General features: G+C 41.9%; 1 protein-coding gene across 1 annotated transcript; it reads right to left on the bottom strand.

Annotated features, from left to right (window-relative positions):
* Positions 1 to 22183: 22183 nt before the first annotated feature.
* Positions 22184 to 23494, bottom strand: Mepe (matrix extracellular phosphoglycoprotein). Its single transcript, XM_051198523.1, has one exon. It carries the CDS (start codon positions 23492 to 23494, stop codon positions 22184 to 22186), a length of 1311 nt encoding a protein of 436 aa, XP_051054480.1.
* Positions 23495 to 24884: the final 1390 nt, after the last annotated feature.

Here is a 24884-nt window from a genome sequence, read left to right on the forward strand (position 1 = left end):
TATTGCTAAATTCTCTTCATTTCTGTGACTTCCAGACACGTCAACCATGGATAAAAAAGTTTTAGACTGTGGTCCACAAGGCTTAACGAGACTGAGAATATAAGATTTCTACTCCCAAGGGCTACCCTCTAGACCAAGTAGGAACGTGCTCTTACGCATTAGTTACTCAGTACTCCAAGTCCTGACCACTTCCACAGAGTTGCCACCCTGCCTTCATCATAGATGCCTCAACCCAAGGAGGAGCAGGTATGAACTGAAAACCTCAAGCCGGTGAGGACAGGACCTCCATCTCTAACCACACCCCACTTTTGGCTCATGTTTTGGCCAACTTGTTCCCCTAGATTTGAAATTTTAGAACACTATTGTACTATTCTTGTGCTCAATTAGGGAAACCCCGAGTGAAGTCTTCCTAGGGTCCTTGTTTGTGCAGTGACCTGCTGCTGAGGGCATACTCCCCCCAACTGCACCCTCACTTCCGATACACTAAAAAGAGCCTAGACTTTCAGAAGTTCCTTCATTATTTGCATTTCCCCCCTCTCAGTTTCCATAGTAAATGAGTAAATTAAACCAAAAATAAATAAAAAACAACCAAACAAAAAACCTGACTCTATTTACCCCAAAGCCAACAGCTGCTAATTGATACACTTGTCTAGCTATTAATATTTGTGAAAATACCTCGGAATATGTCTAAGTATAAACATACACTATGTTGAACTGCACATTACCCTACTAAGTACAGGACTTGTTATTTTTCTGAATCATTTCCTTTTCCGTTTGGTGGGCTATAGAGCTGTCAACCTCAGGAGGCTGCCAACAAACTGGATCAAAGGAGAACATGTTTTAAAAATCGTCAGAGTAAGGCTAACTCATCAGCCTCATCTGCTACTCCTGTTGGACCTCCAGACATCACTGGGGACAAACATTAGTCCATCATCACCCTGATAATGTAAGCACAAATCTTATGAGATTTCTTCCCTTTAAAATGTTTGAGCATAAAGTGAGGAAGATTTAGCAGAAACATTTGGAGTGAACTTTGGATCTTATAATAGATTTAAATAATGTTTGTGAGCCACTGGTGATCCCAGTGTTCATTTTACTACGGAAACCTCTTCCTTCCTTTTCACCATTTTTTTTTTTGTGTGTGTGTGTGTGCTTTCTTAATTATAACTGGGTGTTTTTGAACAATCCACCAGGAAAGAGTTGTGTCATATTTTAACATGTGTCTAACCCCAAAACAACCACTATATTTAAAAAGGGAGGGAACTCTGTAGATCCCCAAGGGGATGCCAGAGTGGCATACTCAGACTACCAAATATATCATTCTTCTCTGATTTATAAACAACAGAAGGAAGTCCCCGAATTTTAAATGGTTCATTGTGCTATGATGTCCCCTGTTCTTCCAGAACTCAGAGTGAATGGAGCATACTTAGGAAACCTTTAACTAAATCCTCGCAGAAGAGGCTTATCCTGGATTGGACCATGCTGTCATGGTCATCGTGGAGCACAGTGGAAAACAAATGATGCTGTATTAGTTACTTGTCTCATTGCTGTGCTAAAATACCAGACAAAAGCCACTTAATGAAGGAAGGGATTGTTTTGGCTCACAGTGCATCACTGCAGGAGAGGCATGCCTCAGGAGCTTGAGGTGGCTGGTTACATGACCTCCCCAGGAACTTGAGGTGGCTGGTCAGGTGGTATCCTTAGTCAGGAAGCAGAGGCAGATTCTGGTCCTTAGCTCCCCCCACCCTTTTTTAGGTAGTCTAGGATCCCAACCCATCCAACTCAGTTAGGATGGATCTTCCCACCTCAGCTAACTTATTCTGGATAACCCTTCATCAACATGCCTGGAAGCAGGTTTCCATGGTGACCCTAGATCCATCAAGTCTCAAATTTGATTTGAAAAGCTCTCTCTGGCTATCTTCATCCTCGGAAGTCTCTGTGTGCCTTAGCAGTTACTCAGCTCTTGTTCACAGGGCTGTGTTTCCTTCTGTGTTACCGCTCATATTTTATCATAGTATCAGCTCATGTTCATATATACACTTCATCTATTTTTTCCGGATTCTCCCAAAAGATGTTAAATTCTTGAACAACCTAACTCTAAATTCTCTACCATTTTTAAGCACGCAGGAGATAGTTAGTAACTGCATTATTACTAGCACAGCAGGGAAGTCTGTGCATGGGCTGGGTATCTGTTGCCACTAGGTTAGTATTGTCTGTTTTAAGTGCTTTCACTGAAATGAATCTTCTTCACAAAATGCAGTCCATCTTCTTACTTTGGGAGCTCTTTTACTAGGTTTCTGAGTGAGTAATCTAGAAATAGTCTTAGCTAGGCATGATGGCACACCCTTGGAATGGCAGGAGTTAGAAAGCTCAGGAAGGAGGCTGGTGTTATTTTGAAGCCAGCTTGGTACCAGTCCAGGGTGAGACTTGTTTGTTTTGCTTTGTTGAGTTGTGTTGTCTTTCACTGTTTTCACACATAGGTTTGAAATACAGCTTCCTGCTGTATGGAGAAGGCAAGGAAAGAGTGCTTGTCTTCCTAACAGTTTCACTCTGGCACTTTGGAAAACACTGTGTTTCTATGGTTTGGTGTGCACATAATATATTTTAAGTTACTCTTTGGGAAGAATTCCATATTACTGTAATGAAAACCAGATCATATAAAATAAGAGCTTTCCTCTTTTATTGTTTGTTCGTTTGTTTGTTTGTGTATTACTTTGGAGCCTGTCCTGAAACTCATTCTATAGATCAGGCTGACAAACTCACAGCCTCTGCCTCCTGAGTGCTAGGACTACAGGCGTGCGCCACCAACGCCCTGCAAGAGTCAGTTTTGGAGACATTTATGCAGTGTCACAAATGATTTTTCTCCCTCTCTACTCTCCAGTTGATGTTATACTATCCCTTTTCTATACATGATTTGAAAAAGAATTAATAAGAGCAGCTGGATGAAGACTTTAACAATAATTCCAAACTCGGCTATGAACCAGAGGCTATGTCATTGAAAACTTTATGTTCAACTTCACCATCACATTCAGTAGACTGCTTAACTACATAGACTTCTTGACTATGTAGACTTACAGGAATATGGTTATTTAATAAAATAGAGAAAGAAAATTATACAACATACTTCATTCACAGTGAATAAAGACAAGAATTACCATTTACTATGCTACATATCATATGACTTTGTGATAAGTTTATTATGCATATAAGAGAACTGGGTAACAATATAAAATGAAATGCTTCCTTTGCTTCAGAAGCAAACTTTTTTGAAAAGTAGAGTCCTGTTGTCCTGCCTCCCTAGAGTCCTGCTGTCTGGCTTTCCCTAGAAATTTTAAACACATGGAGAAGATCATTTTAAGCACATTGAATTGATGGATGGAGACTGATGTCCAGAAACAAGATAGGATTACTTATAAACATAAAGAACACTTGAAGCAGAGAGTTTAGCTTAGATTTATTGACTGGGAATATCATAGAATTTATTGTGCTTCATGCAAGGATGAATCTAAAGATAATGAAGATGCTCTTAGTAATTCCTATCCCAGTTTCCAGTGCATAAGAACATTTAGGGGTTGTTGGAAGGGAATTATAGAAAGACAGAGATGAATTGCTTGAATTATCCATTACTGTTATCATTTTAGGGCTATCTGGAGAAAGTCTTGTTGCAGACTATCCTGTCCCTTTTCCATGATGCTTGAGCCTTCACTCCCCAGACTTCTTTCTCTTTTGAAAAAGTGTTCTTTTAATGTCTATTCAATCCTCTAAGGAGTACTATACTATCTTTGCACCAAGAGTCTTTGCACTTATAGGACATGTAAAGATTAAATGTTAAATTCTTAGTATTTCCTAGATTCTGGAGTAAGGAGAATCTTTAAGTGGGGTTAGAAGAAGCACTTGCTATTCATAAGGAGATAGAGAAGCCAATAAATGGAGCCAGGCTATAAGTTGGGGGGCTACATAGTGATAGCCGTACATGAAAGAGGGAAATACAGGCAGAAAAGTGTGTGTGTGTGTGTGTGTGTGTGTGTGTGTGTGTGTGACTTTTACAAGTCAACCTGTAGTTGGCCAGTGCTGCTTGTCAACAGACTTAGCTCTTCTCTGCTTAACATGCTCATGTTTTAGACCTGATGTGTTTATTTGATCTCAGACAAAGGGCCAATAAACAATGGACACAGGTATCCTCATCTGTTCTCCACAAGCTGTACCTTGCAACTTCTGCTAAGTAGAGCATATTGATCACTGGAAGAAAAATATTGCCATTTCAATGCAAAAGGCACAGATATGCACTTAAATAAGTAAGTATATTATACCTAGAGGAGGGGGATACATTCAAAATATGCTTTAGAAAAGAAAAGCAGTAATGAGAAGAAAGGTGGGAACATTAATGTAAATTGATGGAAGGTAGAATTTGAAAAGAAAGTATGAGTGTGGAGAAGTTGTAGATATAAATGTCAGATTCATTATGTAAAGGAAACAGGAATGACAGATATGTCAGTTTCCTAAAGAGAGAACATTTGAGGAAACAAGACAAGAAAGACCTGGGGCCTGGAGGGGAAGAGATATTGCATATAAATTAAATGAGCAGAGATAATTTAAAAAACATGTATTATTGTGGATGGTGTAGGGAATTCCTGTTGACATTTGTCAAAAGTAGCAGTAAGGATTCAAATTACATATGACTAATTTTGACTTCTGAATTGCAGGATGGCATAAAAAAAAACAGTCCTTTGAAATATGCCATCCATATATTGATGTTTAATAAGGATCAGGAGAAACAAATAGGCCAAATAGACAGATGAACACCAGCAGATTCCTGGTCCCAAGGAAACCTCCCGATGTCCTCCTGTCCCCATGCTGCCAGTAAGAGAGCTCCTGGAGCTCCCTCCTCAGCCTTAGTTCCCCCAGGTCACATCTGGCCCTGTCTCCACCCCCAATGGGCATGGTCTATGCCACAGGTGTGGACAAGGTGAATATCTCACTACAATTCCCCTTTTAGTCTAAAGAAAAGATTTGGGCTAGATACACAAACTATATACAAAATAGTGAATAACAAGTGTGCTCTAAGAAAAGGAAAATCCAGAACATACAAACTTAAGACCTAACTATCTAGTCCTAGGGTAAAGTTGAAACGGGGTTTAAAGTAGAGTTGTCCTAATCTGGAAAGCTTAAATCTAGTACCTAATATATCTAACTAGGAAGAGAGAATAATAGTTGTGATAATTTTATCTTCAACCTCATCAAAGACCTGAGAAGGAAAATAACAATACTAGGGTAGGCAGGAAGTGTGGATGAGCAACTTCCAAAAGGTACAGCAAGGACAGAAACAGCAGGCTACCTGGACAGTCACCCAAGGTCTCACACTGGTACAGCCAGTTTTGGCTAAGGCCTAGAGTAGGGAAAGGGGGCATTGTTTTTTTTTTTTTTTTCCTAGTTCAATATTTTATTTATTTTTTTGGCTTTTATTTTTTTTTAATTTTTTTAAAATTTATTTTATATAACAAAGTCCATTTAAATGAAAACAAACATTTATAGACAATATTTGGGAATTTGGGCGTTGCTCTTTCCAAACTACTTCCTGCTGGTAAGGGGCGCTGTCATGGGGGATTCGAAGAAGATTCAGAAATCCTGGCTGTAATCTATAAGGCTGCTTTGTCTAGCTGTTTTGAATGTGGGATCACCTGGTACTCTGTTACAGGTGGTCTGGCTTGATCGAACCACATTAGTCTTTTCATTTTCTGTGGAAACAAAAATAGAAATCCTTTTCCCCAGTAACTTGTCCTTCAACTTAAATTTTGGAGTCAAAACTTTTTTTTAATTTAATTTATTATTTTACATGTCGATCCCAGTTCCCTCTCCCTCTCTCCCTCCCTTCCTCCTTCCCTCCCTCCCTCCTTCTCTCCCTTTTACCCTCTCAGCCCTCTCACATGCACTCTAACCACCCTCCCCTCCCATCCCCCACCCCAATACCATATGTAGGGGAATGCCATCCAGTTGGGGTCATGTAGATCTGACAGGTCCTGTGAAGTAGGGACTAGGGCTTCTCTCCTGTCTCTAGATTAAAGCAGTTATCCCTCCATGGGGGATATGTTCACAAAGTCCTTTTGTGCACCAGGAATACATCCTGGCTCCACTGTCTGAGGTCTCTTAGACTGCTCAGTCCTTCTGGCTGAGACCCATATTCAGGGGGGCCTGAGTCAGTCCCATGCTGGCTTCCCAGCTATCAGTCTAGTGGCCGTTAGCTCCTCCTTGTTCAGGTAAGCTGTCTCTATGTGCTTCTGCCTCGTGGTCTTGTCCTCTCCATCTGCTTCTGGGTTCTAGTTCGACTCAGTGTTTATGTATGGGTGTTTGCTCCTATTTTCAACAGGCATTAGTTGAGGGCTCCATGGAGAAGTTAGTTGTTGATCTCACTCTCCGGGAAGGGCATTTATGATAGGGGGCATTGTTATCTTATGATTACCTCCTGCTGAACTGGGATGATGATTGCTCCATGGGATCCTATAGGAAGAAAATTTTTAGCAACAAAATTTTGACAGGACTGGCTGTGACATGTGTAGCTAGTCACTGTGTGGTAGGAAATGCTTGACTGAAGTTCTATCTGAAACTCTGGCCAGGGTGTAATAAGTAGGTGCACCATAACAGCTAGCTAGTCAGGAGTTGTCTCAAGCAAAACAGTCTCAAACCAGTTTTAGGGTGATGTTTGTAGTTCAGATGCATCAGGTTGAGTCAAGTGGAAATGACAAAGCGGGACCCCATCTTCTTTCTGTTAGAAATTGTTTTTATTCCTTGTGGAAAACTTAAACATCAATATCCAAGTAAAATTTTCAAGTTTTAAGGTATGCATATAGGGAAAGGCAACAATAAGCATCAAAATATATATAAGAAAATTAGGATTCCAGAGAGAAATTTGCGTATAAGCAAATGAGTCCCCAGATTTTGTTTTCTTCTGCTTTACACCAATTGGCTTCTTGATATAAGGCAGAAACTGTGCATTTTATTTTAACAACATGCTTGAATTTAGAGATGGAAAGCCAAATCTAACTCTAAAGCCAGCACTGGTTTACATGAATTGGGACTACAGGAATACTAGATAGTAAACTTATGACATCAAGATAAGAGAGAAATAGATTTCTGTATAGAAATAGTTTACTAGAATTAAATATTTTTTACCATAAATCAGATTCCTCTTCATTAAGTGATTCTTTCTGGAGAGCTATCTTCTCTTCTGTATGCACCTACATGTTTAGTGTCTCTTGGCTGTTTGAAGATGGGTGTTTTCTGTTTTCCTGTAAGGACAAGAAAAGAACATTTCTCCTACCTTTGAGAGTTCTCTGCACATCTCATGGGACCCAATTTGTTGGATGACTTGTCATTCCTCTTCATTAAGATGTTTCTCTTGTTCAACTCGGATCTTGATTAACTTAGATGGTATCCATAGCTTTTCTTCCCATGTAGATACAAATACGAAACCCCTACCCCCAACGTAACACATGTCCTGGTTCCCATACTGAGGTCAATACATCCTTGAAGTATACTGACTGATTTAGTTCAGAAGTTTTTTTCCAGTGTCTTTTTGCAGCTGTTTGTCCTTTTTTTTGGCATTAAGAAAGTTTAATGTTAATAAAACATTATGTAATCTGTGTTTGGGTGTCTTGGTTCCTCCTGCCTGTTTATGGAGCATTTCTTTTAAAGTACGATTGGATCTCTCAACCACTGCTTGTCCTGTAGGATTGTGTGGTATACCAGTTATGTGCTTTATATTATAATACTAAAAAAACTGTTTCAATTTGCTGGAAACATATGCCAGAGCATCGTCAGTTTTTATTTGTGTAGGTATGCCCATAATGGCCATTACCTCTAATAGGTGTGTGACAACAGAATCAGCCTTTTTAGAGTTCAGAGCAGTGGCCCATTGAAACCCTGAAAATGTATCTACAGTATGATGCATTTATTATAATTTACCAAATTCTGCAAAGTGAAACACATCCACTTGCCATATTTCATTTCCATTTATACCTTTAGGGTTATTGCCTTTTGGTGAAGGAGTTTGGTTAAAGAATGAGCAAGTAGGACATTTCCTTACTATTTCCTTAGCTTGTTGCCAAGTGATAGAAAATTCCTTTTGTAAACTTTTGCTGTTCGCATGGTGTTTCTTATGAAACTCCGAGGCTTCTAGCACACTTCCTATTAATAACCGATCTCACTACACCGTATCTTCTCAGCATTCATAGCTTTCTACAAAATGATTCCATTATAGGTTCTCTGATACCCCATCCTCAGTGAGATAACTCTGTAAGCCCGTATTACTTAGAAGCTACTGCAAATGGCTCAGTTTCCTTCAACACAACAACTGAAAAGACTGGGCACCATGAATGCTAGACTTGACTTGGAATTTATTTTATTATCTCAGACTCTCTTTCAGTTGACTGGTTCATAGGACATGTTTAGGCTTTTGGCTGCCTCAAAACACAATGTGGGTCATCTATTCACCTGGAATTTTTCCAGTGTAGGAAGCACCCAGGATTATGTGTCAGAATACATGTATTAATGAAGTCAATAATGTTAATATTTTCTTGATCATAAGAAGGAAATATACCTTTTAATAGTGTAAAGAAATTTTCTCCAGTATCATTCTTTAAATTGATGATATTTTGGTTATTAATATTGATTATCAACTTGACAGGCTACAAAATGGCCTCCTGGGGGACAGAGTTTTGGGCATGTCTATGAGGGATTATCAAGATTAGGTTAGCCTCTGGTCATCCCTGTGAAAGACTATCTTGGAATGGATTGATTGAGGTAGAAATAATACTTACACTGAGAAAATCAGGGTACGCTTTCGGAGTTCTTAGTCTCATTAATAGAAGAATTTAAGAATGGAGTTAAATGGAAACATAAGGACAATTTTATGAGAGTTTAAAAGAAAAGCCACATGACTGGCAAACTGCAAATTTCAGCAACTTCCCGAAAGAGGAGAATGAAGATGAGCAGAGGAAATGACATTTAAGCAAGAACAGACACTGAGGGGCGGGGGGCAGGGTAGACACATGCTACCAGGTAGAGAGAGAAGCGTTAGAGGAAGAGTAAGAAAGCCTGGAATGTTGTGCATGGGGAAGCCCAAAGTGCTGAGAAAGAATGCTTAGAAAAGAGAGGAGAAAAGGAAAGTCACACTTTCCTGAATAATTCAGAAAATTGGGCCATCTTATGACCCTTACATGGTTGTGGCTTATAAGCTGCTACACTAGGGTTGGGGTCTCTGATAAGTAAAAGTTCAGAATCTTTTTTTTTTAGATGCATTACTCTGACTGCTACTTCAGGATGGCTTAAGATGAGCCCTCCTCCCTGGGGTGGTCCCTTAGCAAAAGTGATTGAACAAGCCCAGACAGAGTGTTAGGTCTTCCTCCAGGCCAAACATTCTGTTCTCCTGACCAGGAATGTTTGAGCAGCTGGGTTCTACTGAGACTTCATAAAAAGGGCTAGGACAGCTTGGCATCAGCATCCGCTTTTGTGGAAAACACCTGAAAGCCCAAGCAAGCACGTACCATTTGACTTGAGCACGGCCATGCCGAGGCTCTCGGTGCCTCAGGTCCAACGGGATGGGCAAGCATCCCCTGGTTCCTATGTAGATGTTGATGGTCTATGCAGAAAATGTTGAGCCCAGCTGTTTATAGTCTGAGACTGCTCACTCACAGAGACGGCCTACTGACGTTAGCTAAACTTAACCTCCTCTTTCAGCGCATACAACAGACTGGCCTCCTTGATTCTGATGTATAAAGTAAGCGTGCTTCGATGGTGATTGCAGCTGCCAAAGTCAACTATTTAATAAGTGGATGTAATCAGATGCTGGAAAAGTGAAATAAAATGAATATACTGAGTTCTGGAATGTTACCTGTGTCTATCCACCAGAACGCATGCTGCTGCCGGCGTCTGCCACCACAATGCCTGGTGCAACTGCTGCCGGTGTCTGCCACCAAAAGGCATGGTACGCCCGATCCCAGCTTTTCTGTACTTGTATCTGTGTGTCTGCACTTTCTTCCCCATCATCCTTGCTGGATCAGTCCCTAATCCTTACCCATATAGGTCGAAGCACACTGACCTCTTCCTCCTGAACATGTCATGTCACCAGCTGCTTCAACACCTTGCTGGCTTGACTTCCCTATAGTGACAAACAGTAGCTTCTGACTGTGGTGTGAGCCACAAGGAAGCTTTATTCCTAGGATACTTTTGAGACTTCTCAGAACAGCTCTAGAGTTCATAGGTCAGAAGGGCATGAAACCTTTGTAGTGAGAGAACAAACGTCTCACTTAAGTCAATATCGAGTGCCTTATCAGTCGTAAATACCCGCTTCACCCCATCAGTTTTCTAGCTGAAGGATTAGAAACAGCTAGAAATTTTGAACATCATTGAATGCTATTCTACTGCCTCTGAGTGACCTCTCAGTGTTGGTAAATGAGTAGGGGTAGGAGACAGGAAAGGGAGTGAAGTAATGCAGTGTAGAACACACAGACACTTCCCAGTGGTAGCTAAAAATAATGATACTTTCTGTAAATTTCTTTCGCAACCCAGTTGTAAGTTGTCCAGTATGATCACAACTTTGTCAGCAAATTCTATTTTCATCACAACTGGAAAACTTCACCTCAGGCTCACTTTGGGGAGAAGCTTGGTTCCACTGTGCTAACTTCTCCCTTTATGAGTGTGTCTGTTTCCCTTGCTTAATATCAGTTAAAATAAAGCTTGTTTTACTTGGGAACTCTCTCAAGAATCTTTTATTTCTTTGGAAAGTGTGATCTAAGAAAATCTTTGATGTACTGTAACTAGAAAATTATGGATTAGAAACAGGGTAATGCCACTCCAATACTCTGACCACAGGCGAGAGACATATCTGAGTAGCAGTGCAAAGACTCTACATTACAAGGAGATGAGGAAATGCATCACAATTGAAACTGAGCACCTCTGGAAGCAGGGCATTTACATACAGTTCCACAGCATGTTTCCACATTTCTGTACATAACTCAGTTCTGCTGGACTGGTCAGTTCTGTTCACAGTGACACTGCAGCATGACACAGACAACTGAAGTGATTTCTAGCCGGGGAGAAATGACCATATTTCAAGTCACCACATGCTGGTGCAGCAGAACATGCTAAGAATATGAATTATAGCCACAAGTTGTCTAATAACCCATATTTTGTGAATGTCTGTTGAATAAGATGTGGCAGCCACAGGAAGCAAAGGAAATGAAGTGAGAGAGAGTGGGTAGGAGTGGGTTTGAGTCTTGCCTGCTGTTTCCAGGAAGGTTTTTATATAGCGACCTTTATGGTGTTTGTTGAAACCCACCCACAGAAGAAGTATTCTGTTTTGTTTGCATTTGAGGGGAAAAGGGGATGACATTTCCTGAACTTCCAGAACTGCTTTTTCAAGCACTACTCTGCCCCTAGCCTACTCTGGACACATTGACTTGTTGTTCTGAAAAGTACATTTGTTTCAACACCTGCGTGTCCTTTTGTATAAAGAAAACAAATAATAGAGAAGCATATTTATATGTCAGGAAGGCAGAGTGAAGACAGGTGACACTGGTCCTGTATGTGCTGGTGTGCTGCACAGGGCTGGCTCACAAGTCTTTGCACCCAAGAGGGATCCATGCTTGTTTATTCTTAGTAGTTGTGAGCCTGAAATTCTTTAAAAAGAAATTAGAAAAGTTTTTGCGTATTTAGGGCTAAAACTGGTGGTCTTACGTTAGCAAAAGTGTTCTTCCGCTGAACTGTATACCAAGACATCAACTTGAAGTTCTTAATAATTATTTTGCACTGTTGGTCTGCATAGAGACATGATGGGGGCAACGGACCACATGCTAGCGCCGTGAGACACGCAGAGTGCAGGATGGGGTGGTATTGTTGCAGAGCTTTCCCCAGCCTTTTGAACATAAGGGGCTCTGTTGCTTGCAATGGTGCCCTCATGTTATGCAGTAGGTCCCGTTTTCTTCATAGATTTCCACTCTACTAACAGCAGCATGCCTGTGTTAGTCAGAACTTGCCAGAAAAAGAACCAGTAGAAAATATGTAGATATAGAAGAGGAGAAGACTTCTTATGAGAACTGGTTCACATAATTTTGGGGGCTGAGAAATCCCATGATACACTGTCTGTAAGCTGGTGGTGTGGCTCAGTCCAGTTCCGAAGGCCTGAGAACTGGGAGGCTGCAATGTGAGTCCCAGAGTCTGAAGGCTGTAGGCCTGAGAACTCATATCATACACACACACACACACACACACACACACACACACACACACAGAGAGAGAGAGAGAGAGAGAGAGAGAGAGAGAGAGAAAGAGACAGGTACACACACACACACACACACGCACGCATGCACACACACACACACACACACACACACACACACACACAGTTTTGGCCTTCAGTGTATTTGATTATCCTAATGACTTTATTGCGTTTTCTCATTCAAATCCTAATCTCTTTCAAAAAACACTTTCATAGATCTGTGATGGCTGTCTTGGTTGTGAACTTGACACAGCAGGGAAAAAAGAACTCAATAGATGAACTGGCTGTATCAGATTGGCCTATTAGTATGTCTGTGGGCATTTTATTGTTGTTCATTAATGGAGGAGCGCTTTGCCCATTGTGGTTTGTGCCATCCTTGGGCAGGTGGTCCTGGGTTGTATAGGGAAAGTAGCTGTCTGAAGCATTAGTTCTTACTCTTCCTACCCTGCTGCATCCACTAACCATCTGTCTGCAACTCCTTCCCAGGCCCCGAAAGCACTATTTTACCATCTGTATTTCAAGATCAACTTTCTAGCTTCTACATATTGTAAATAAGACCTTGCAGAACTTGTGTTTCTGAGCTTGACTTATTTGATATAAAACTTTTCAGTTCCATCCACGTGCTTGTGAATGACACAATGCCAGTTTTATGACTGCATGATATTTTTCATTAGCTCATTTGCACATACCTCAGTTGACTTATGTGTTGGCTAGTGAGAATAATGCTGCATCGAGCATGCAGTATACATAAATGTCTTTAAAATCCTGATTCCGGCTCCTTTGGCTACAAACCCAGCCTTGGGATTCCTGGGTCACATGGCAGTTTGATTTCTAGTTGTTTGATAGTGATTTTCCATAACGACTGCTCCATGTGACAGTTTCAACAAGGTGTGGGAATTCTTTCTTTGTGCCCTTGCTATCACTTGTCATTGATAATAACCTGAATCTGTAGGCTGCTCTCTTTTGCCAAATTTGTACATTTCCAGCCAGGCGTTGGTGGCACATGCCTTTAGTCCCAGCATTCTGGAGGCAGAGGCAGGCTGATCTCTGTGAGTTCAAGGTCAGCCTGGTCTGGTCTACAGAGCGAGTTCCAGGACAGGCTTCAAAGAAATACAGAGAAACCCTGTCTGGAAAAGAAAATTATACATTTCAACCAGTTAATTCTCCAAATAATTCTCAGCTCTGTCTTTTTGCCCTCCCTGCCTCTGAAATTCAAATGACATAAACATTAGAACTTCTGATATACCTCACAAGTCCCTGGGGAACTTTGTTTCTGAGTGTTTGGTTTTTGATTGCTTTCCATGTGTTTTGTGTGTTTTTAAGGATATTCCTTTCTGTTCGGACTTAATCCTTTATCTCGCGTTAGTTTCCAGCTTCACAACCCTCTCCTTGTTTCCCTTTGTTCTTCTTGTCTACTGAGTTTTCAGACTTTTAGTAATGTTCTTTTACTTCTAACGTTTTGCCAGGGTCTTCTGCTTCTAGACTGAGTCTATGTTTCACTGTGAGAAGTGTGTTCATTATTTCCTCACTGAAGCTTTTTTATGATTGCCTTGCCATGGTCTTTGGAGTAACCCTGACATTTCTACAGATGTGCATTGCATGCTGCCCTCTCATTCAAGTTTAGGTCCTTGTATTTCACACAACAATGATAGCTTTTCATCTGGGTGCTGGGTATATATCGCACAACATATTTTGTGACTGTGTCTGTGTATGTGGTATAAGTATGTGTTCATATATGTATGTATGAGTACAGCAGCAGGACCCTGCCAGGTGTTGGTGGAGTCCAGGCTCCTCACATGTCCCCACAGATGCCACAGGGACAGCTGTTTGTCTAGGACGAGAGCCTCAGCTCCTCTCCTACAGTTTGGCACAACTTTGGTGCTGGCACAGTTTTGGTGTTGGTGGTGATGGGGTTGGAACACCTGTGTGGTTTCTTGAGGGTAGAAAGTCTAGACTCTCCTCAGCAGTGGCCTGCATAGGTGGGGTCACTTTGCCCTGTGGTGTCTGCCTGCCGTGGGGGTGGTTATTGCCTGGAGTTTCCAGTCTTGTTCGCTGTCCCTTTCCTGTTTCTTTCGGTGATGGGTGTAAGATTTTGCTGGCCTTTCAGTTTTGTTTTGTTTTTGTCTGTACTTGCTGACACATTAGCAGACCATTTAGCTTCAAACCTGAGACGTAAGGGAAAAGAAGAGAAATCTGACACCCACCACCTGTCATTCTTGGGATCTTAAGGTCCTGACCAATAATTCTTCAGAATGTGTTTTTCTTTGTTTTAAATATGTCCAGGCATTTTAATTTGCAATTACTAAGAAGAATAGAGAGGAGAACCTCTTCCTTCCCAGGAGTCAAAGTTGTCTATTGTTCCTTAAGTCTATATTAATCACATTTTAATATTATTTTGGAGCTATTCTGACTATCTTTTGCTAGTAGTACTGGTATTACAGACTTGTGGAGTGTTGAGAGCTTAGTCTGTAGACATCAACAAGACATCTCTCTCACAATAATAGGCCTACTTCCAGTCAAAAGACACTGATGCACTGTCTCCAGCCAGCAGATAAGCCAACACCGATGTGCAACATGGCACTGGTCCCTGCCTGCTGAAGACTTCTAGAAAGAATTGAGATAAACACCAAGGAAGCACCTACATATTAAAAAGTGGGAATGATAGTTAATATATAGGATCACAAGATTAGAGCTCAAAGTCACTGGGATAAAACAGCATTAGGAAATACAACCACCTCATTTCTTCAGAAAGTAAACGATACCACATGTTCTGAGGAGAGAACCTGACTGAGGTTCCCACAGAGCAAGCAAATGTGCAGACAGAGATTTTAAGCTATTAGGTTTGGCCTAAAGCTTGCTGTTTGTACTTTATGTTTGGCTTAGTGGTTTCTCTGCACACCGTGAACTGTAACCTAACTTGACATGCCGACAGACTGTAGCCAACCCTAACAGCAATAGCCCATCTTGAGGCAAGCATAGCAGATGCTCATAAGTGAGTCAGACAACTCTTCATCCCTGGTTCAAACATAGCAGGTAGAGTTGAGCTAAATTAACATAATCTCTGCTTCCTGTATGACACTTCCTTTTCTTGTATAAAACCAACCAGCACACGTCAGGCTGGAGCCTAGCAGATGATTTCTGAACTGTCACTGCCCGACTCCAGAGCCGCAAATAAAACTGGCTAGGATTTGCAAAGTCATATCTGTCTTAATTTTTTGCTTTGGAGAGAGATTGGTCATTTTAAACTTAGAAATTAAATAGCAGTAAGAGAAGCTATATTAGTTTAACCTAAATTTGAGGCCAAGCCTTGGCATAGGCATCAAAAACTAGATTTCTTATAGATGTCAAGAAATCCAGAGGCTGGAGAGATAGCTCAATGGTTAAGAGCAAGTAATTCTATGGCAGCGGACCTGAGTTTGCTTCCAGCACCCACTCAGGCAGCGCAGAACACTCTCTTCTGGACTCCACAGGCAATTGCACTCCTACTTGCACAGACCTTCCCCCCAGGTATAAATAATTTAACAGTAAAAATACATTAAAAAGACAATACAACTCAGAGGATTAACAAGAGTGGCCAAAATAAAAGAAGTAACTGTGTGTGGTGCCAAATAATGTTAGGAACATTGCCTACTGGTGGCAAGTGTCGCTGGAGATCACATGAAAGGTGATAGAATATTGTCTGAGTCCATGAGGGGAAGGGAAGGAAGTGTGCCTGATGCCACAGAGGAAAAAGAATGACCCCCTCTGCCTAGCTGCAGACATGCAGACACCCTGTAAGAATAAGTATGTGGGCTGGAGAAATGGCTCAGCATGAAGAGCACTTGCTGTTCTTACAGAGGGCCTGGGTTCATTTCCCAGTATCCACATGGTGGCTCACAACCACCTGTAACCCCAGTTCTAAGAGATAATAACTCTCTTATGTTCTCCATGGGCTTCTGCACACAGGTGGTACACATGCGTACACTTAGGCACACATAGATACAAGTAAAATAAGTCTGTTAAATATTAGGTGAACATTTTTCAAAGACTAAACTTGCAAACAGTAGAAGAATTCCAAGCAATTGGTGTTTCTGGACCAGTCGACTCTAAGGTCCCTTTAAAAAGCGACTGAGTCATAAAGAGAAAGGAAGTGTTGGTGATGGGGTGTTGGGGGAAGGGGCCAGCATCGAAAAGCTGAGCATAGCCGGCTCGATTTTAATGAGATCCAGACATTAGTAAGAAAGGAACATACATGGTATTTTCAACTAAGATGAATGCCATTATTATCCAAGGAAACAGACACTCGGGGTTTCCTAAGGAAAGGAGTCCAAACAAAAGCTAGATGTAGTTCCAGGGGTTGCTGTCATTTTAACATTGGATCTCATTTCTGATTATAGAATCCAAAGGGGGCGGGGCTTGAGAATTGTAGAGAGAAACGCCTGCTTGCATTTTATCATTTATTTTTAAAGTCCATTCATATGTACTAGATTTATAGTTCCTCCTCCCTTTACCCTTTTCAGCACCTCTCAAATTTATGGCCTCTTTTTCTTTATGTGTGTGTGTGTGTGTGTGTGTGTGTGTGTGTGTGTGTGTGTGTGTCTGTCTGTCTGTCTGTCTGTCTGTCTATGTGGGTAAATATGTAAACAGATCCTGCTGGGTCCATTTGAGCTGCTGCTATGTGTATGTTTTCAAGACTGACCTCTTGGTGAGGCCATAGAGCCTAGAAGTGAACCAACTGCCGTCAAAGCAGCATAGTCTTTAACTTCCTTTCCAGTGCTTACCCTGAGGCCTGGAGGTGAGTGTGGCTCTCACTCTCCCCAAAGAAATGTTTTGATTTTTCAGCAGAGACCACTACAGCATGCCAAGATCAAAATACAGAGAAATAACTGTCTGACTCGAGAGCTTAGCCTCAGCCTATACACCTACCCCATACCTTTCCACATAAGGCTCAGAGAAGATTGTGAAGGAGGACATGACAGGGAAGCTCCATCGATGAAGTCACAACAGTGTGGTAGCCTAACCAAGACATGAACGATGACAACCCTAGTTGACATGCCGACAAAGGTGGGGGCGATTGTGGGACCCCACTTTTAGAGGAAGAGCTGCAGGCAGTCAAGGGCTGCTGAGTCAGGGACAATTGCTACTCTGGGGATGAGTGTGTGTTGTGTGACATTGTGTTTGCATTTTTAAAAATAATATTCTATAGTGAGACAATATTCCAAATCTTTTAACTGTGAATGAGAATAAAACTCAGCTGGTTTCAAAATACTTAAGAAGTGAGTGAATTTGCCACTTAGTGGCTGTTTCTTGCTTGTCAATTTTAGAGGCTCCAATATGACAGCTGTTTTCAAGCCAGCCTGCACACTGCCACCACCTGGACATCGTCCTATAAATTCCCAGGACAAAAGATCAGAAGCTTCTCAAGGGAGTTCAGAGGGTTTCTGTATTTGTCTTGTTTTTAACTAAAAAGCTCTGGGTGATTCATCTGGACCAAGTTGATCACCAATATTTGGGGCCCGAGTAAGAGGCAGGGAGCAATACAAATGGTTCATGAGTGACGATGGGCTTATACTGAGAGCCAAAATATCATGAATCAGGATACATTTAAATTACGGAATGTACATCATAGTTGCACTTTCCTAAATACTTACAGTAGCCTGTGGTTGGTCAAAGCCTAAAGCCTATTCTACAGTTAAGTGTGGAATATCTTATGCAGTTAACTATTGAGCTTCTGTGTCTGAAAGATACTGATGACACACTGCACTGTAGACTGTTCTCATCCCCACAATAGCCCACCAGCCTTCTGCTACTGCTTGGCATCTTTGAGAATGAAAAGATCATGATCAAAGTCTAAGTGTTATTTCTATGAAATGCAATTTGAGTTCATGTTACTGCAGAGTGGTTTAAAAAGTTTGTCAAATCATCATAAATTGGGGGGTCATCTGTATACACACAATTGCCCCAAGATCTGGACTTGTATCTGTACAACTTACTGTTATAACTTCATACCAGGCAACTGTCATATAAGATTTTCTGACTTCTTGTGATGCTAGGGACCATATCCAGGGCTGTAGACCTGCAAGGAAAGCACTCTGTCACTGAATTATGTCCCCACCATGCTGTTTCCAGTATTTAATATTGAATTCCCACCTTGACAGTACTGATAATTTACCTTACCATTACATACAAATATGCCTAGCCAAGGATGCTTATAACACTTGGTTTACTAATGAATAATTAATCAAAAATAAAAACTTTGTGAACTAAGAAAGGCATGCATATACTTCCAACATTACCACATAGTCATTTGGGGACCTGTTATAAATGAAAGTGTAGATTTCCTATTCATGACCTTCTATCATGAATGTTATTCCAAGAGTTGTGACAGACCACTTCCCATCAGAATTGACTGCCAAAATGACTGCTCGGTTTAATAGACATACCTGCCACAGCTTGCAGATTCCCTCTGCCTCATTGTCCTAAGCATGAACAAACAAACAAAACAAAACAAAAAAGCCCTAAATTGAAACAATTTAACTTCACTTACTAGTCCATTAATAACATAACATAATCTGTAAAAATTCAAATATAGCAACAGCAGTGTTTCTAAGCATGGGAGAGGTATAACAAACTACCCCACAAACTTTAAGTCACTGTCCACTGAGTGGCACCTTCCCAGAGTTCTTTCTTCTTGGCCCACTTTGTCCAGGTGTCTAGAGTGAGTCTTCCTCCATCCTACTCTCTTGAGTCCCCTGCTCCCTATTGTGCCTTGTGGCTTCCTAGTCCTCTGACTGAGGGATCTTTCCTAAACTCTAAAATACATGTTGTACCATTTAAGGTCATCAATTTTATTTATCTGTAGGTCTTAAAGACCTCTGCCTTATCCTTTGTGGTGTGTGTGTGTGTGTGTGTGTGAGAGAGAGAGAGAGAGAGAGAGAGAGAGAGAGAGAGAGAATGTGCACACTATCACACTCACGAGTGCACAGCTCCAAATTGTGAAGTGTATGCACATATTGGTGAGAGTATACATGCACATGGGTGTGTGTGAGTAGGCTAGAGAATCAGTTTGAGTATCTCTCTCAGTTGTTCTCCACTTGCTAGTTTTTTACAAAAAGTCTGCCGCTGAACCTGGAGCACACCAGTACTCAATAGTTGACCAATGAGTTCTGGGGCTTCACATGACACTACTCACTTGTTCCTAAGGTGAATACCCAAGCTATCCCAGCTGCCACCCTGCCCATCTCCTGCCTTATTCTTCATCACCTTTCTCCTTTGTTACATTATCCATTCCATAATGCCCAGGAGCATCTCTTCCCTTTTGAGCTTCCCAGAATTTTGTAAAGTGTGTTCAGTTTTGTTCAAGTTTAAGAAGCTGAACAGGATTGGGTAGTCTGCCCTGATTGACTGGAGTACTGTGCAGCAAATGGAAAACAGATATTTACAGAGAAACCTAGGCAAGTGGCTTACAAGGAGTGCACTGCAATCAGGCAAATCAATGACAAACCCACTTCTCCCAGCACTAGTAATGGACATTTTTTCTTTCTGGACACAAGGTGGCAGACTGCATCTACTTTTCTCATTTCTCCGAAGGCAGCTAGGGGAGGCTGAAATTGTCTGTTTTGGAAACCAATGTTTGTTTATGTTTAAATGAAGATGGTCCAGCTGAAACAGGAGGGGAGATAAAGCACAGCCTGACTGACTGCAGAAGGTCTTGTGAGCTTCCTCGTTCTGGGTCTGTGCCACCGCTTCCGTATGAGCATTTGTGACAGCACGTTGTCAAGGTGAAGCCTTCCTCCTTTAGCAGATAGATCTAGATAGGTATGATATAGATATAGAGATATATATGATATTGATGTAGATACAGATAGATATGATATAGATAGAGATAGATAAGATGTAGATAAATATGATATTGATACAGAATAGATAGACATGATATATATAGACATGATATTGATATAGACATGATATAGATAGAGGTAGAGATAGACAAATATGATATAGATAGATATTATATTGGTATAGATATAGACATATATAGATATTGATACAGATATAGATAGATATGATACAGAATGACATGACATAGATAGAGATAGAGATGATATTGGTAGAAAGACAGATTGATATGATACAGATAGAGATAGACAGATATGATATGATTTAGGTAGATGTGATATTGATATAGACATGATATACATATAGACAGATATGATACAGATATAGGTATAGATAGATATAGATAGACACGATATAGACATAGTTATGATATAGATACAGATATCCCTCACCAGTGTCTTGAAGGGCTGTCCACAAGTGCTCAAACATGGAGACAAGCAACAACCTAACAAGGGAACTGAGTGCCCCCTTGATAACAGACAAGACAGTGGCCTTTGGAGTCCCCACATGTAAAGACCTAAGAGTGCATTTGCTTCCTTATCTACTTATGGTTTTCTCTCACCATCTCAAAGAGTTTTCATGTGCTCAGGCCATTCCTGTGTAAAAGCTACTGGGTTGGTTTCAAATTTTCTATTTATAGTTTAATTTCAGTTATAATTTCTCTACTTAATTGCTTTCAATGTGATTTTTTGGCCAAAATTAATTTTTCATTTAAAAAACAAGAGTGCCAGGAACCAAAACACATATTCAACAAAGAGCACACCAGTCAGGTTGTCTGCTGTTTGAAAGCCTTACAGGGCATGGGAGAAATGATGCCCACATTTCCTTTTGTAGCTTCCATTCCTTTCCTCCCCTGGATATTTGTCATGTTGGAAGGCGTTGGGAAAGGAAAAGTGTATTGGTAATGAACTCAGAGCAGGCATGGCATTGGTAACAGCAGTACGCTGACACCCGACGTACGGAGAGCTAGTGTTCTGGCAGATAGGGATGCTTGAAGCAGAAGGTTGATGGTACTGACTCTGTGGCCTTTCTCTGCATATTCTGCCTTCCCCTAATGGCCACACACTGGCTCCTGCACATCCAGACAGTGTGTTCTTGCTAAGCCAAGGAGAAGGCCTGAGAAAATAGAAACAGCAGCAGCTGGGCACATGTTTCTTGCCAGGGGACAAGAGCTTTCCTCACTAGGAGATGTAGGTCTCCTCTCCAGACCTGCACTATAAGACCATCTTGGCCAGGAAGCCATGTATGCTCAAGAGAGGGAGAAAGACAGAGCTGGGAATGTTTTGGGAGTAGTCAATGTATGGTATCTGGTGAACCAGATCCTCCTCTGGCCCTCTCGGTTTTGTGTTTTGTTTTGTTTTGTTTATTTGTTTTGTTTCTGTTTGTTTGGTTGGTTTTTGTTGTTGTTGTTGCTTTTTCCCATCTCCCATGAAATTTCCTCCATCCTATTTTCCTCTCTAGAGGAAGACAGAACCAGCAAAAGTGGTCACTATGAGATTCGCTTCAGAGATAAGCATAGGGCACCATAAATGCACAGCCTAGGGAAGGGCATGACTGCTCTGGGAATTGGATGCCCACCAGAGCAGAGTGAGACCAGGAAAGTGTTTCTGGCTTTGTCAGGGGAGTTCCTTCCACACACCTTACCTCTCTGCTGGAGGCTGATTAATCTTGTTGCCTTTTCATTCTTCCACTAGCCCTGCAGCCTCCAAGAGATCATTTAACTACAGAGGACCTCATAAAAAGCACATTTATTTTCATTCTGAGAAGGAAACAATGCATCAAGGCACACATGATGTTCATAGACCATTTCAAGGTGTCGCTTACCCAAATATTATCTACTAGAGAGATAACATTCTTAAGGAAAACTTTTATTTAAAAAGAGCATCAGAACTTTGAGTAGATAGTTATTCTTCTTATAACCGTTAAAATGTCACAGTGTCTGGAAGGGGAACAGGTTTGTGAGCTTGCTCAGTTCCCACTGCCTCCTCGCTTCCTCCAACACAGGAGCAGAGGACCAGTCCAAATTCCTGGGGACTAGTCACCCTCACTCTCACTGGAACTACCACTGGACGACTCACTGCTGTCCCTTCTGCCGGTGCTGAAGCGCCTGTGGGCATGGGATCTTCGAGAAGGCCAGGTGCCTCCTCTCCGTTGTGACATGCCCCCTTTATTCCATGTAGAATTATTTTGTTCATCGAGTGCATGATGTTCATGGAGGCTTTTCCTGCTGTTAGTCATTGTAATCCTCGCATGACTGAGATCATTAGAGGAGTCTCCTTTGCTTTTAACCTCATTACCTAGACTGTGAGAAGGAAGAACAAGGCTCTGGCTTTTGCCTTTACTTGAAAATCTTTGTTTATCAGTCAGGGTCACTTGGTTCCTATAGGATTCTTCTGTGTCTGTCCTAGACCTACCTTTGCTGCGCTTTGGAATCTCATTGTAACTGGCGCTCCCTGAGTTATCACTGCAGCCCCCTTTTAGCTTCTCTCTGGAGGGAACTTGTGGATAGTGAAATTCTAATTTCCCTTGATGAGCGTTTTGGCTGCCTGCATCAATTCTGTTTCCTTCCTTCCCGGGGAGTTCCCTAAAACTAGTACTGCCTGTGATGTCATTGCTGCCCTCCACAAGGCTCTCACCGGCAGCACCTGCCCGTTGTGCGGTTTTGTCTCTGGTTGCACCGACATCGCCGCCATGTCTTTCTCTCTCGGGGATCTCATTAGAACCCAGTCCACTCATGTGTGGGTTAACAATCTCAGCTTTGTCAGAGCCCGAGAGGCCCATATGACTAGCTGAGTCGTCTAGACCAGGCCCAACAGCACCTCCTTTGCCAGGAACATACATGAAATGTTGCCCGTCCCCACTGTAAGGAGGGACCTCGTTATCCCCCCTCACTTGAGTGTCTGGGGAACCACTGCCTTCAAAGTCACTGGGGATCGTTCTGACTTGGGGGAGATATGTTAGGTAGTGAGTGCTTCGTCGGATCTGATGGGAACTTTTGCTTTTTACTGGGCTATTCTGGCATGGTAGATACCTCTCTTGATTCTTTTCATCTTTTAAGTGGTCTTTTGCATCACTGAAATCTGCTGGAGTCATGCTTGGGACAACCTTGGGTTTCTTCTCTTTGTTTTTGTCCCCTGATAGTCCAATCCCAGTCACCGGTCTCTTCATAGACTGCATGACACTTCTGGCAAGAACAGCACCTTGTCTCTCCGGGTCCAGCAGGTTAAGGAGGGCATTCTCTACATTCTCTGCTCCTTTGTCCCCCGAGAGCTCAGGATACACAGATGCTGTTATATGTCCATGGGCACTGCCTTTTCTATTGGTGCTGTCCTCTTCACTCAGCATCTGTGGATTGACAGAAAGATCTGGGGTTTTACTACCTTCGGTTTTTTTTTTTTTTTAATGAGCTCCAAAAGGAGACAAGACTTTCTCTTTTTTCTGGCTAATGATTTCTTTAGGTGTCTACTGGAGATTTCTACCTTGGTCAAACTGGTCAAGAGCAATATTGTCTCTGCTTTTTTCTTTTTTTGCTAAAGTAAAAATTTTAGCATAAAGTGATTATTTTATGTTAAAATTTTAAAGTCTGATAATTCATAGAAAAATGTTTAACGCCTATAATATATTTAATGAAAAGCCTACAACTCGCTCTTCTGCCGGCTATTGGCCAGAGGTGAGTCTGGGCCCAATCGGGGCTGCCTGTCCCCTTCAACCTCTTTACCCCCCTCCCCCGCCTGAACTCCCTGGATTGGCCCCTGATCCTGCTGCTCCTGTCTCCGGTCCCCTTTGAGAGCACCCTTGGAGCTCTGATACACCCCCCACCCATCCCAACCTCCAGCCTACCCCCCCCCACCCTGTGCCCTACCCCACCTACGGTCCTGCCGCTCTGGTTGAGCACTGGGACAGAGGGTGGAGCCAACAGTCCACCCTACTTCGGAGACCTCTCGGAGCAACTCCGAACAAAGGAGACCTGACTATCCACGTGGGACCACCTGTAATTTCCACCGGCTTGGTCCCTGACCCCGCCTCCAGTCCTCTGCTGGAGTCCCAGGCCCCTCCCAGAGATCCGCCTATCTCTGCGGGTCCACTTGGAGTTCCTGCAGGCAAGATCCTTGACCCCCAAATCCGGGCCCTGCCAAAGAACGAGGTCTCAGCTGGAGAGCGCCAGTTTCCAGTGAGATCCCACTACCCTGCAAAACCTTCTCAAGTTCCAGTCCAGCCCTCGTCCTCTTCTCCCGGCTATTGGCCAGAGAGAAGCCTCCTAGAGAGCTTGGACCACACAGAGATACAGACATTGAATCTTTGATCCACCTAAGCCCATCTGGGAAGGACCATAGAGAGAGGGAAGAGACACCACCAACACCTACAGGAAGAAACTATGGGAAGAAGGCAATACAAGAGAACACCTAACAACAGAAAGACAAACATGACACCACCAGAATCTAGGGAATCTACACCAACTAGAATGGAACACAACAACAAAGCAGAGGAAGCAGAAGGGTATGACTTAAAAATCACCATCATAAAAATGATAGAGGCCCTCAAAGAAGATATGAGAAAATCCCTTAAAGAAATAGAGGAAAAAACAAACAAAAAAGTGGAAGAAATGAACAAATTCCTTAAGGAAAGTACAGAAAGCCAAGAAAAAACAATTAACCAGGTGAAGGAAACGGTTCAAGATTTGAAAACCGAAATTGAGAAAATAAAGGCAACACAAATGGAAGGAAAGCTGGAAATT

The sequence above is a fragment of the Phodopus roborovskii genome, unplaced genomic scaffold, assembly GCF_943737965.1.
Source record: "Phodopus roborovskii unplaced genomic scaffold, PHOROB, whole genome shotgun sequence".
Classification (NCBI taxonomy): domain Eukaryota; kingdom Metazoa; phylum Chordata; class Mammalia; order Rodentia; family Cricetidae; genus Phodopus; species Phodopus roborovskii.

What these genes read in the sequence shown, in the direction of transcription:
- Mepe (XM_051198523.1), bottom strand. Translation starts at nt 23,494, where the DNA reads ATGCTGAGTGAAGAGGACAGCACCAATAGAAAAGGCAGTGCCCATGGA.